At 53.4% G+C, this 13,036-nt stretch overlaps 1 protein-coding gene across 3 annotated transcripts in view; it reads left to right on the forward strand.

The window, feature by feature from the left end:
• The window catches only part of AMOTL1 (angiomotin like 1), a 98,393-nt gene extending 85,357 nt beyond the window's left edge, over positions 1 to 13,036 (forward strand). For 2 of the 3 annotated variants that reach the window (XM_075546470.1, XM_075546472.1), the window contains 4 exons: positions 3,458 to 3,583; positions 4,525 to 4,751; positions 6,495 to 6,725; positions 7,789 to 13,036. In XM_075546470.1, coding sequence (XP_075402585.1) covers positions 3,458 to 3,583; positions 4,525 to 4,751; positions 6,495 to 6,725; positions 7,789 to 7,895 — 691 coding nt within the window. In that variant the 3' untranslated portion in view covers positions 7,896 to 13,036. The remainder of the gene's footprint in view (positions 1 to 3,457; positions 3,584 to 4,524; positions 4,752 to 6,494; positions 6,726 to 7,788) is intronic. The other variant, XM_075546471.1, reaches the window with a different exon arrangement.

Genomic DNA, 13,036 nt, shown 5'->3' on the forward strand with positions numbered 1-13,036 from the left:
TAATGAGGAAGGGCTATATTCTAATGATGAAGGACTGTGGTCTAATGTTGCAGGGCTGTATTGTAATGATGAAAGACAGTGGTCTATGAAAAATCTGGAGGAGAGAACAATGGGACCGACAGTTCTTAGGGGACAAGAGACAGGGTGAGGTTGGGGGAAAGGTAGTGTTGTTAAACCCAGGGACAAGGGAACAACAAGCGATCCAAATCGGTGGTGAGGAGGGTGTAGGAGGCCTGATAGGGCATGACCAAGGGTAATGTAACCAAGAGGAATTACTGAAACCCAAATGAAAACTGAGCATGATAGTGGGACAAGAGGGAAGTCAGAGGAAATAGAGGAAAGACCAAGGAGGCAAAGGGCATTTATAGAGGTCTAAATAAAGGCATGTATAGATGTAAATATTATTTATAAATGAGGATGGGGAAATAGATCTATGTGCATATATTTATAGGTTTCGTATTAAGGTAGCAGAAGGACATTGGGCCTCCACTCAAGTACTCCCTCAATGCAAAAATACTTTGTTCTATTAAACTGGCATTCCATGATGCTCACCTTCCGGACAGGATTGCTGAAGACAAAGAGGGTGCATAAGCAAATGTGGTGAAGAAAGCTGATGGTGCCTGGCTATCTAAAGATATAGCGTCTCGGGACTTGAAGGTAAACAAGCAGCCATCTAGCTCAGAAACAGCAAAGTCCACATGGAAGAGCCACACCAGACTGCATTATCACAAGGTGCTGAAAAGATCAGTTATCAGGCATCAAAGAACAAAAAATAATATCATTGTGTGCTCACCTCCCTGATATGATCACTGAAGACAAATGGGTGCATAAGCAAATATGGTGAAGAAAGCTAATGGTGCCCCGCTATCAAAAGTTATAGCGTCTGGGTTCTTAAAGGCTTGAAGGTAAACAAGCAGCCATCTAGCTCAGAAGCAACAAAGCACACATGGAAGAACACACCATACTGTGCGATCACGAGGTGTTGAAGGGATCAGGTATCAGGCATCATCAGAACAAAAAAATCATATCATTGTGAATGAGCGGGGGAGAGTGCAGAGTGGAGACCCAAAGTCCATTTATACGCTATTGGACATCCCTTAAAGAAGGGTCTCAGGGAGGAGACGAGCCAGTCCGGGTGCAATGTATCAACGATGAAACATACAACTTTCTTCTAGTTCCTGAATGCTCACCCCCCCCCCCTCCACCCAACTATTAAGATCCCAATTCTACCTCACAAATCTGGCTAGACCAGAGTATGTACACTGGTACAGATAGGACGTGGAAACACAGGGAATCCAAAGGCAAATGAACCCTTCAGGACCAGTGGTGTGAGTGGCGATACTGGGAGAGTGGAGGGAGAGTAGGTTGGAAAGGGAGAACCAATTGCAAGGATCTACATATGACCTGGGGGGATGGACAACAGAAAAGTGGGTGAAGGGAGACGTCAGACAGGGCAAGATATGACAAAATAATAATTTATAAATTATCAAGGGCTCATGAAGGGGGGGAGGGAGGGGGAAAAAAGAGGAGCTGATGCCAGAGGCTTAAGTGGAGAGCAAATGTTTTGAGAGTGATGAGGGCAATGAATGTACAAATGTGCTTTACATAATTCATGTATGTATGGATTGTGATAAGAGTTGTATGAGCCCTAATATAATGATTAAAACTTAAAAAGAAGACAGCAATCTAATGGTGAAGGACTGTAGTCTCATGATCCGGGGCATGTATGGACTTTGAAGTTGTCCATACCTGGGTTTGAATTCATTTCTTCCACTCGCTGAGCAGGAGGCCTGGCAAAGGTCCCCTAACCCCAGTTTCTTCCTCTGTAACGTGAGAATCCCAGCCTCCTACTTGGTGAAAAGCCAGGGCTTCACCTGATCCCTGGCACACAGTGAACCCTCGTACATGGTGAAAAGCCGGGGCTTCACCCGGTGAGTGAGCCCTCCTTACTTAAGGGCTGTTGCTGGAACAGATGCTATTTGGGAATGTTCTGGAATAGAACTTTAAGATTCCGAATATGGTTCTAACATTGAGATGTGAAGTTAAGAGATGTGAAATGTTTGACCGAATCATTTCTTATTAATTTAACATTCATATCAAATAGAGAGATTACTGTGCCTTTTAGCCTAAGACACATCACTTAGATGGCACAATTATCTTATTTTTACTAATTGTTTTTAATTAGGAGCAGTTAGGTTGATAAAACCAGTGACAGAAATAGTTGTTTTTGACCAGTTATTTTCAGTCAGATACCTGCTCCCAGCCAAACTGCTTTTGAATCTCTCTCTGTGTCCCCGCTCCCCCACCCCACCAGCCCTACTCTCCACCCACCTTGCCTGAACACCCTGATGATAAGGGAATGTCTTCTCCATCTTTCTACCCTGGTCCCCAGCCCGTTTGTTGCACTGACCTGGCCTGAGTCTGAGGCAGCAGCCACGGGCCAGGATGTGGGGTAGACTGCCAGTGTGCAGCAGGACTTCACTGGAGCCCCATTTCCCAAGAGGATCACGCTCCATTTCAAAGACTGACTGGGCCCTCACTTGATGGTGAAATACTGAGAGAGAGAGACGCCGGTGATAGATGGAAGTAACACTGTCACTCTGAGGAAGTGGCGAAGGAAAGTCCGAGTGTAGAACAGAGCCCGGTGGCGTAATGGCTCATCACACCACTACTGACTCACTGGTTCGGTGGTTCAAACCCACCAGCCACCGCCCTGAGAGACCTGGTGACCTGCTCCCGTATAGACGGAAGCCTGGCAACACCGGAGACTCTTGTGCTCTGCCACCTGGGTCGTAAGGAGTCGGAATCGACTCTTTGGCACACACAGTGAGAGGGGCTGTAGTGCCCGTAATCCTGGCCCGGGACGTCGTGGAGTTGCCAGGGCCCACACTCAGAACGGCTGTGGAGCGCGAGTTAGTAAAAGGAGAAAGACAAGTCTCTGCTTTGAAGAGTGGCAGTCTCGGAAACGCAGAGGGCCATCCGCTCTGTCCCCTAGGTCGGCCTCACCCCGATTTCCATGAGCTGAGATGTGAGCACAGTTAGTAATCTGTCCTCCGCACTGGGTCGCAGCATGTCGTTTGCCGGTGTCCTCATTCTCAGACGTCCCCTTGCAGTTGGATTTCAGGGTCAAAACACTGCTGGACGGCAGACTATCGAAACGAGCGGGGGGAAAGTGTTTGACTTGCGGCAGAGTCATCGTTAGGCCAGGACGACCTGTCTGCCCTGTGAGTCAAAGGGTCGCGAGCTTTGGTCTTTTAAGTTTTATGTGTGTCCCTTCATACCAGCAAGTTTAGGAAGAGACTGTCGGGGACTCGGAGGTGAAACAGGGGCATGGGACTGACTAATGAGGCCGCTGAAGGAGCTCAGCCGTTTCTGTGAGCACCATGCTCTGTCCTGGCTGTGCTGAACCAAACGCTATAGCGGCTTTCCGTGATCCCCGTGTGTCCTGTGTCATCAGGGACACGACCATCATCAACCACTCTCGGAACGGCAGTTACGGCGAGAGCTCGCTGGAGGCCCGCATCTGGCAGGAGGAGGAGGAGGTGGTGCAGGCCAACAGGAGGTGTCAGGACATGGAGTACACGTAAGGAGGGCTGGTGGGCAGTGCGTCCCCGGGTCCACTGCGGAGCCCCCAGCCTGCACATCTGCGTGCTCCCATCCCAGCCCCTCCCGGCTCGAGTGCTTCTGCCGCCCTGCCTCTCAGCCCAGTGCAAACAGCTCCCCACAGCTTCAGCAGGGGACTGCCACCCGCTGGCTCCGTTACGTAGTCTCACGGAGCCCGAGTGTGGTGACAGAAGAATGCCCGTGGTGTTTTGGGGTCACTCCTTCCCTCTCTGTCAATATCCAGGGAGCTGGAAAGGGGAAATATTCCAAAGGCTCAAGAATTTCGATACCGCAGCTCGAGAGGATGAAATTGTTAGCGATTGCATTCTCTTCTGGGTTCAACCAGATTGTGGGGGGCCTGTGACATAGTGGAATAGCGACAGTGTGGGGCCTCAGCGCTCCATTTATGGATTGCCTAGGAAACATCGTAGACAACATAGAACTTGGTAGTTGATAGACCCAGAGTCGTTCCTCGGACCTGTTTCCCAGTTTATTGAAGGACCTTTGGTGCCATGGGGTCCACGTTCCTCTTCCCAAGAGCCTCTTGGTCTGTTTCCCCATCTGTAAGCTGGCGTGTTCGGCACCTTCCCAGTCTCCTCTCTAGGGCACTCTGGGCCCTCAGAGCGTGGTCCCAGCATGTGTCCCAGCCCGTCTTGAGTTCTCACTGCAAGTCCTCAGGTTCTAGCAAGCCCTATGATTCCCGAGGGGCCGGCGAAAGGCAACCTTTGGTGAAAGAGCCGTCTTCCACCATTTGTTGACTATTAGACACTTGTGCACTTCACCTGCAGTGAACGAATGCCCCTCCCTGAGTTAGCACTGAAACTGTCTGCACAGCCTAAGAGAACTGGTTCAGCCTTTTTCAATGATTTTTTTCCCCCTTAACCCAAACCCTTTTGCTTTACTGGCTGTTTTACTTTACAGTATTAAAAATCTGCATGCCAAAATCATAGAGAAGGATGCCATGATTAAGGTCCTTCAGCAGCGATCCCGGAAGGATGCGGGCAAGACAGACTCCTCCAGCCTGCGGCCCGCCCGCTCCGTCCCGTCCATTGCTGCGGCCACCGGCACACACTCCCGCCAGACCTCTCTGACCAACAACCAGCTGGCCGAAGAGAGGAAGGAAGAGAGGACCTGGAAGGGGAGCATCGGTGAGCTGCACCCCTCCCCAGCCCCGCATCAGAAAAGCAAAAGCTTTTCAGACGCAAGCCGTGAAAGGCAGTCTCGTGGGCAGGCTGAGTCCTAAACATCATTCGTATGGTGCCCTGGCTTCTCTGATCGCAGGATACGGCAGTGGCACAGAGAGCATCTCTGAGCCTCGGTTTGCTCATCTCTGAAATGGGAAGGATCCTTCCGCCAACTCCGGTCATGGGTATTAATTGGCCCATGTACTAACGCACAGGGACACCGGCTTACAGGTGCTTACTTTCTCATCTGTCGTGAAGAGCCTCCTGTAGGTTTCACTTCACGCTTACCTTTTGGGTTAATCTGCCTCCAAAAGCATGACATGGATTCGGAAAGCCACAGAAGTAGGTCGTTTTCCCTCTGTGTTGACTTGTCTCATAATTCTTACTCATTCCTGAAATTCCAGGCCATTTGTACAGCATAAAATGAGGAAATCCCAGGGACGCCAGGCCTCTCTGAGCGTGGCTCTGCCCCAGTCCGCCCTGGCAACCTCTCTGCCTCTGCTTCCTTCCCTAGCAAGGGGTCCTGGCCTTCAGGACACAGGGAGTCTCGGTGGAGGTGGCAGAGCCCGCCTTGCGTGCAGGCAGCATCCCCAGACACCCCCTGCTCTCCCCTGGCCCTCTGGCAGCTCCTCAGCCTGGCCCTCTGATGGGGTTCCCCGGGTCAGCGTGTGCTTTGTTTTTCTGGAGCTGAGAGCCAGCTCTCCCGGCACAGGACACAGAGGAGCCAATGGGTTGACAAGACTGCGAGGGTGCACCCCACAGATTTAGGAGATCAAAGGCTCCAGCCAGACCTCTGTTTGAAGTCCTTCTGTGGGGTCACTTCAGCTGCCCCTGACCCTGGAGGATGTGCACTTCAAAGAGGACGTGTGTGGACAGCAGATGTGAGCATAAAAGCCCCTCCCAAGGGCACTTGCAGAGCCGTTAGGGTGCCTGGGAGGCGGGCCTGGTTAAGGAGACTGAAAATGTGGTGGGTCTGATGGAAGCCTCCCTGGGGAGAAGCTGGCCACCCAGGCAGGCCGGCCCTGCGTTGGGCACAAGCCAAGCCTGGGAGCTGAGGACGGGTGGCCTGCAGGAAGAGTTGCTGGGTCCTTCCCATTGCTGTGCAGAATCTTACACGGACTGGTGCCCGTGCATCATGAGTATTTAAAGGCCATGCCCAGCCCCTCAAAGCTTTAGCCACCTCTTCCCCATTGGATTGGAAGGAGGTACAGGTGACAGGGATTTCCCTCCTGCCCCCAAGGTTCAGCTATGGTCTACTGGACCCTGCACTCCCCATGAGAACATCGTTGTCAGACTCGGGCTTCCGCAAGCAGGGCAGCAAGGTAGAAAGGGCACCAACACTCTGAAGCCCGTCTCTGCTACAGACAGCTTTGAACTTGGCATTTCTCTGAGCTTCCGCTTTCGGATCCGTCAGACAGAGCCAGGAGCACTGTGAAAAGAGAAATGAGACATCCAAAGTGTGGTCCAGGGACCAGCCACAGCCTTAGCCGCAACAACACCTGGGACTTTGGACGACGACGTTTCACGGGGCAGGAGTCTAGGGAGGGACGTCTAGAGAGGTGTTTCTCAGTGCTCCCAGTTTTACCAGGCCCGTGATAGATGCTCATGAAATGCTAGGTGAATGAATTAAGCAATCCTCAAAGAAAATGACCTCCAAGGCGGGTTGAAAACAGATGGCATTGAAAGAGCTGTTCTCCCCCACCCCAGAGCCCTCCGCGGCACCCACCGCGGCCCTGACTCCAACTGCTTCCACCACAGCGGCCAGCAGCGCCCACGCTAAGACAGGCAGCAAGGACAGCAGCACCCAGACGGACAAGAGCACCGAACTCTTCTGGCCCAGCATGACCTCCCTCCCTACCCGCAGCAGGCTGGGCATGACCCCCTCCAACAGCCCCGTCCTGAAACACCCCACCGCCAGGGGCCCTGCTGAGAAGCCTGGTAGGTGCTCCCTAAACCCTTGGGAACCGGAGGACTCTGGCCCGAGGGAGGGCTTCTTCTTGTGCTGGGGAGGGATGGCTTTGAAATATGGTCTTGATGTCTCTAATGTGCTTGGGCTCTGCTCCTTATTGCTATGAGACTCGGCTTTACTCCTATGTCCCGCCATGTAGAACGAGTGCACCGCTGCACCTGCCTTTCCCACGTGTACTTTATAACATCCCCAGAACGGGAGGAAATAGATGCCCCAGACAGAGCTAGCCAACCGGTCCGTGTGTGTGCGCGCGCACGAGAGCTAGTAGCAGGCACGAGGAGCCCGGTGGCACAGTGACGGCGCACTCACTGTACTGCTGAGAGGTTGGTGAGTTTGAACCCTCCCCGGGACTCTGGGATTGAGAGCAGGTCAGCTTCGGAGTCAGCACCTGCCCCATCACAGGTGGTCTCTGCGAGTTTGAATCCACTCACCGAGGTTTTAGATGCCACACAAGCAACTAGAAACCGGGGCATTGCCTGCAAGGTCCTCACATGCCACGGTTCCAGGGTGCATGGGTTTGTCCTGGTGGGAGGAGATGGGCTGTAGGGTGGCTTACCTTCTGGCACAGCCCCAGGGCCACTGCTAGTGAGTGGCATTGGTAGAGCTTGTGAGAGGAGGCCGCTTGGGAAGAGCACTTTGTGGGGGTTCCTAAGTGTCCCGGTAGACAGTGCGTGTGGGTTGGAATTAGTGGGGAGCTTGAGTTCTTGGGATGAACTTTCCCAGGTAAAGTAGAGAGTGGGCACCTGACCATTTTAATGTAATGAGAGGAGAAAGGGTGAGGGTAAGGAGCGCCCCGCTAAGCCCCAAGGTCACTCTCACCCACTCCATCCTGTTCCCATCACCACCCTGATGGATGAATGTCTTTCCTGTGATCCTGAGCTCTGGGCCCAGCATGGTGCGCACCTCATGGCACTAAGTCCTCACCCACTGCTGTCTCGGCTCCCTGCCTGCAGGTGCCTGTGGGCGGGAGCTCGGGCGGGCGGGATCCCTCGGAGGGATCGAGCGGTTCTGATGCCCTCTTTCCGTTGGCAGAGAGCTCACCTGGCCACGGGAAGGCCCCCGACCACAAAGGCCGCGTCAGCAGCGCACTCCACAAGGCCGAGTTCCCCGACGGAGAGATGATGGAAGTACTCATCTGACGCCCCTGCCTGGGCGCTTCACACCCAAAGAACCCTGGCAAACAAGGGGCCTGGCGAAGAGGGAGAAGGAAGTCACGGAGGTTGTGGGGGGAAAGCAAGATGATTGGAACAGATACGGATTTCAGATTCTAGGGACCCTTTTTTTAAAATGTAAAAACAAGACACAAACGTGCGCGCGCACGCACACACACACACACACACACACACACACAAACCAGGAGACCTGTGTGGCTGGAGAAGGAGGCATGCGTTACAAAATTTGTCTTGCACATGGTGGAAGAGAGAAGATGCCTAGGTTGGGAAACAGTGGAGATGAAATAGGAGACGGAATGGTTCACCATATAAAAATGAATCTCTTGGGGGAGGGTCTGTGTACCTCCATTCTCTGATTATAAACAGATAAGCCTGAGCATGGATCTCCCTTGGACCACCCCCATCTTCTTGCCCCTTAGCATGTTGGTTGAAATCTAGGGCCGGTCTTAGTGTCATGCAAACAGGAGTCGGTGTTCACACATCATCTCTCGGGCCATCCTCCCAGTGTCTGAGTGAGTGAGTGAGTGAGTGAGTGAGTGAGTGAGTGAGTGAGTGAGTGACTGAGTGACTGAGTGACTGACTGACTGACTGACTGACTGTGTGCGCGCGCGTGTGTGTGTATGTGTGTGTAAGAGAGAGAGAGACAATGAGAAGGAATGCTTGCAGGTGGTAAGCAGTGAAAAGGCAGTCTTCACCTCGTGCCCTGTGGCACGGATCGTCAGACCATTGGGCTTTGGGACTTTTGCGCGAGTCGGCACGAGTGTGTTGAAGCAGATGGGCGCGTTAGGATCTCAGCCTAGTCCCTTCTCCCAGACTTCTCTCCCTCACCTCTGTTTTCACTTTCTCCCCCAGCCTCGTCTCCCCGGCTCTTTTCACTTTCCATTTCGCCCCTCCATTCTCCCACCCCACCCGTTTCTTTCCAGGAAGCCATGGCCATGTTGTGGGGGTCTGGGGATGGTTAGAGCATTCTCTGAGCTATGTTCTGTCCTGGGGGTTCTGAGTGACCTGGGGGACAGACGGGGCGCTGGTTCGTGTCTGCTTTCCTCCCACCCTCGTGGGGCTGCAGCTGTGAGCGTCATTCTGACTGTGGGTGAGCTGGGAGGGGCGGGGAGCTGCAGCAGCCGCTGTGGGCTCCTGCAGTCAGGCCCTGGCACAAGCCATCTTCCGGAGCTTGTTCACGTCCACCTTGTGGTTCTGTTAGGGTCTTTCCGGCCTGCGCCCCAGGAAACGCGCTCCACGCTCAGTAGTCTTGGCAGGTCCTGCCGCCCCTCCCCCTGCGCCCCTGCTGCCTGTGGATGAGCCTGTGTACTGCTGTGGTTGCTGTGACTTCGGGCAGGGCGCGAGGGCTCGCACATCAGTGTCTTGGCTGTGAGCTGACCCTGCAGCGTGTCAGACAGGGCCACGTATAGCAGGTGGCGGGTGTAGGAGCGGTCCACAGCATGACAGACAGAGCTATCAGAGAAAGGAGCCGGGCATGTATGGTGAGCCTCACATAAGACTCATGGACATCAGCTTCCTTTACAGGTCCTGGAGGTGCTGGATCAGCTAGAGGCCGGTTTTCCCAGGTTCCTTTCCCAGGGAAAACATAAAATAAAAGCCCCAAGACTTTTCCAAAGCCCCGCTAAATGAAGTAGGTAAATTAATGGGAATGTTTGCCGTGGTGGCTTCTTTGGGGGCTGCTCTCTGGAGTGGAACCTGGCTGGAGTTATAGCCTCCCCTAACTGGGGATCGTAAGGGCTGTACGCTCCCGTAGGGGAAGAAGGTCATCCACGGGGGGGTCCAGGGTCCCCTCAGCCGTCGACTTTCCCCAGCACACGCTCTGCAGCGAGCGCCAAGCTTGGGCCTCGTGTGTGTGTGCCCTTTCGAGGCATAGTAAATACCACAGACTGGACACCCAGGTGCGGAGAGGCTGGGCAGCGAGAACCCTTTGGTGCCTGCTGGTGTGGGAGAGAGACAGGAGGCTTTGCCTCGAGGGACGAGGGCTGCTCACGGCGAGGGTGAGGCTGTGGGAGAGAAGTCCCGTGACTATCACTTTCTGTGGAAGACGAGGCTCACTGGGTGGCTACGAACACCCTTAGGGACCTTTGGATGCCTAGTTCATGTGCGGGGCGGCCCAGAGGAGACCAGGGGGAAGTCAGTTCTGCAAGCCCAAACCCAGCAGTGGGTGAGAGGAGAGAGAGTTCAGCCCTTGTTTCCAAGGGCCTGTCTGCCCCCCCTAGCCCCCCCCCATGGTGGGGCGGGGGTGTCAAAGCAAACTTGCCTGCATGCTCTACCAGAGCCCAGCCCCTGAGGTGCCAGATGTTTGCATTGTCAAGATGAAAATAGAGCCCTAACCAACATTTCTTGGCTCCTTCTTCTATGACTGCTCCCTCTGTCATGCTGAGACCTTTCCTTGAGAACAGGCCCTGAGCTTGAGAACATTGTCTGTTTTGGGGGGCTTCCCCGCTAGCCAGTTCCCTCAGCCCTGTCATTGCCACAGCTGGCTCGAAGCCTGGCTGGCAAGTAGGTAAAGGGGATTGGTTGCATGGCCTGACCTCTCACTGAGCCCTGGGCTGTTTGCAATGTAGCATCTCACTTGTCTTTAAAAAAAAAAAAAACATAATGAGTTTATAGTACTTACTGGACACAAGCCCTGTAGTAAGTTCCTGTCGATTATTCTTGAAACCAACTCGACAGAAGAAAGTTTCATTTCCTTTATTTCACACAGGTGAGCAAACAGGCGCAGGGAGGGGAGCCCCTTCCCGAGGCCTCCCAGCCTCGGGCTTCGGCTTTGAAGCAGGGATCAGAGCGAGGCGGTGTGCCCTAACTAACAGACCGCACTGCCTCTAACCCGGATATCCTAATCCCCCTGCAGCGCCCATCTCTGCTCTGCCTTGTACACACTTGAATGCACGCGCGCACACCCACACGCGCATGTACGCCTGAGCGGCTGCCACACCTCTCTCAAGCTCAGAAACAGGATTGACCTAGAATGCCTAGCTTTGCCCATACACCGCAGGAGTGGATGGAGAGGCTTGTAGTTCATCACCAGCAGGCCTGCAAAAGACAGCTGACCAGTCCATCCACGTTGCCTGGGGATCTTGACCTCTTCAAAACTCTACAGCGGTGTGTGGTTGTGGAACTTGGGGAGCGTCTCTGTCAGCAGGAAGGCAAAAACTCTGGCTTTATGTGAACATGTGCCCAAGTAATTCTGCTTCATCCTTGAGGGTTTTCTGGAAGCTTCTGCCTGCTGCCCAGAGTGGAATCAGGGATGTGGGGTTCAGGCCTCTGCCTCCAGACGTTTCACTAAGCAGAGGGTGTTGTGCCCGTGGACATTGACTGTCTGCAGCTCCGTAGAGCTGATCTGCCAGGCAGCACTTGTTTGTCCAAAACTTTACTGCCTCCCCTTTTCAGTTTGTCCTCAGTCTCACAGACGTTGGTCCCGGTGACCACACCGAGCGTGTGCACAGCCGGTACTGGGGCAGGTGGGAGACCAGGCCGTGGTCAGCACTTGCTCCTTGAGTTCTCCAGGGGTGGGAATTTGAACAGCGCAGGGCTCACCATCTCTGGGTGGGCAGGCATTTCCTCCAAATGAGTTCTGAGCGTGAAGCAATGAACGCCGTAGTTGTGTTAGGCAGGGAAAGGCTGTCAGAACCGCCTCCCCTGCACAGGACCCTCCCCACTTTGAGTGTTGGTTTTCTGTTCTTTTTTGTCCTTGCCAATTGGTGTGTTTTAAAATGTATGCATCTGGTGTGAGAAATGTTTATTGGGTCTGCCGTGGACGTGCGGCTCGGTGGGAGACTTTTAAGGCATTTTAAGAAGCAGATTTCAGAAGTGACCGAAAGCTGGTCAGCTGTGAGTGGGTACAGGTCAGCATTTCAGTACATGGATATATTATTTTTTCTGGAACTAATGTGTATTGTTTTTGTCTTGTTCTGTTTTACTCCACCCTTTAAGTAGTATAACTTTCATCTCATCTACTAAGTGAATGGTGTATAGACAGCATATTTAAGTACATACATGTGGGGAGTGATGTTTTGCCTGTGTCCTTAGTCCCTTTGTTCTCCTAAATGCGGAGACGATCTGAGTGTCCCATCTCAGCCGATGGTCCTGGGAGCCGATTGCTGCAGGGCCACCCAAGTCGAAAGACCCAGATGAGAATGACCTTGGGGGCCAGGCACGTGCCTGTGGCTAGCTAACCTTAGAGATGAGAAACCATCTCCCTCCGGGGATGGACTCAAGGTCTGAAAAGCACCCAGAGACGCTGATAGCTCCGTTGAATGAAAACTGATGGGCGATTGCATTGTCACATCATTCTAGCTTCCTTCAAAAAGAAAGGTCCCCAGGTGTGTCTCCCAGTGGGTCTCCAACAGCCCCTGCACTTGAGGCCTTCAGAACCTCCGTATTCAATACCCTAGGTAACTCGCAATGGATTTGCTTTTACAACTCAATCCCCTGCCATGCCTCAGATGCGTTCCACACCTGGGCGCGCCCTACGGGCGTCAGGCGTACACTCGCTTAGGATAAGCCCCCGTCGGAACCTCTAAAGACATTTTATACTCCAAGTGCATGTGAGTGCCCTGCTGCTCAGCAGTTTCTGAGGTTTCCTTGTCACGAACCCTCGCTTCTTCCCAGAATTAAGACTGCTCTCTGCTAGTGAAGTGCACATACAGCATCACCTTGTGTCCGTCGTCCCTGAAGTGCTGGTGCCCGGTGGCATGCTTGCCTGTGCTTTCTTTGCCCAGCCGTCTGCTCCCAGACCCGACCACCCATAAGTCGTTAGTGCAAAGAAGAATGTCGGCGAACTTGTGCACAGCGGTGTGATCTGAGCCGGGATGTGTGTTCAATGCCTCCGAGGAAGGGCACCGAGGCCTCCACCTCTGAGGCATGGAGGGATCCATGTGTAAACTAGCCTGTGGAGCCCGGGCTCCGCCCGCCCCTGGGTGTGCCTTTCTGCACGAGCACTGCGGTGCAGGAGTCTGTGTACAGACTGCGGCGCGCCCAAAAAGAGCACAGCGCATCCCCCACGGCAAATATCCATGTGGTTGGCCAGCCAAAGACGCTCCTATTCTTTGCTGCTTAAACGTGTGCCTTAATATTGTGTATAATAAATGGATGAAACGGAAAAA

Source organism: Tenrec ecaudatus, chromosome 4 (assembly GCF_050624435.1).
Source record: "Tenrec ecaudatus isolate mTenEca1 chromosome 4, mTenEca1.hap1, whole genome shotgun sequence".
NCBI lineage: Eukaryota > Metazoa > Chordata > Mammalia > Afrosoricida > Tenrecidae > Tenrec > Tenrec ecaudatus.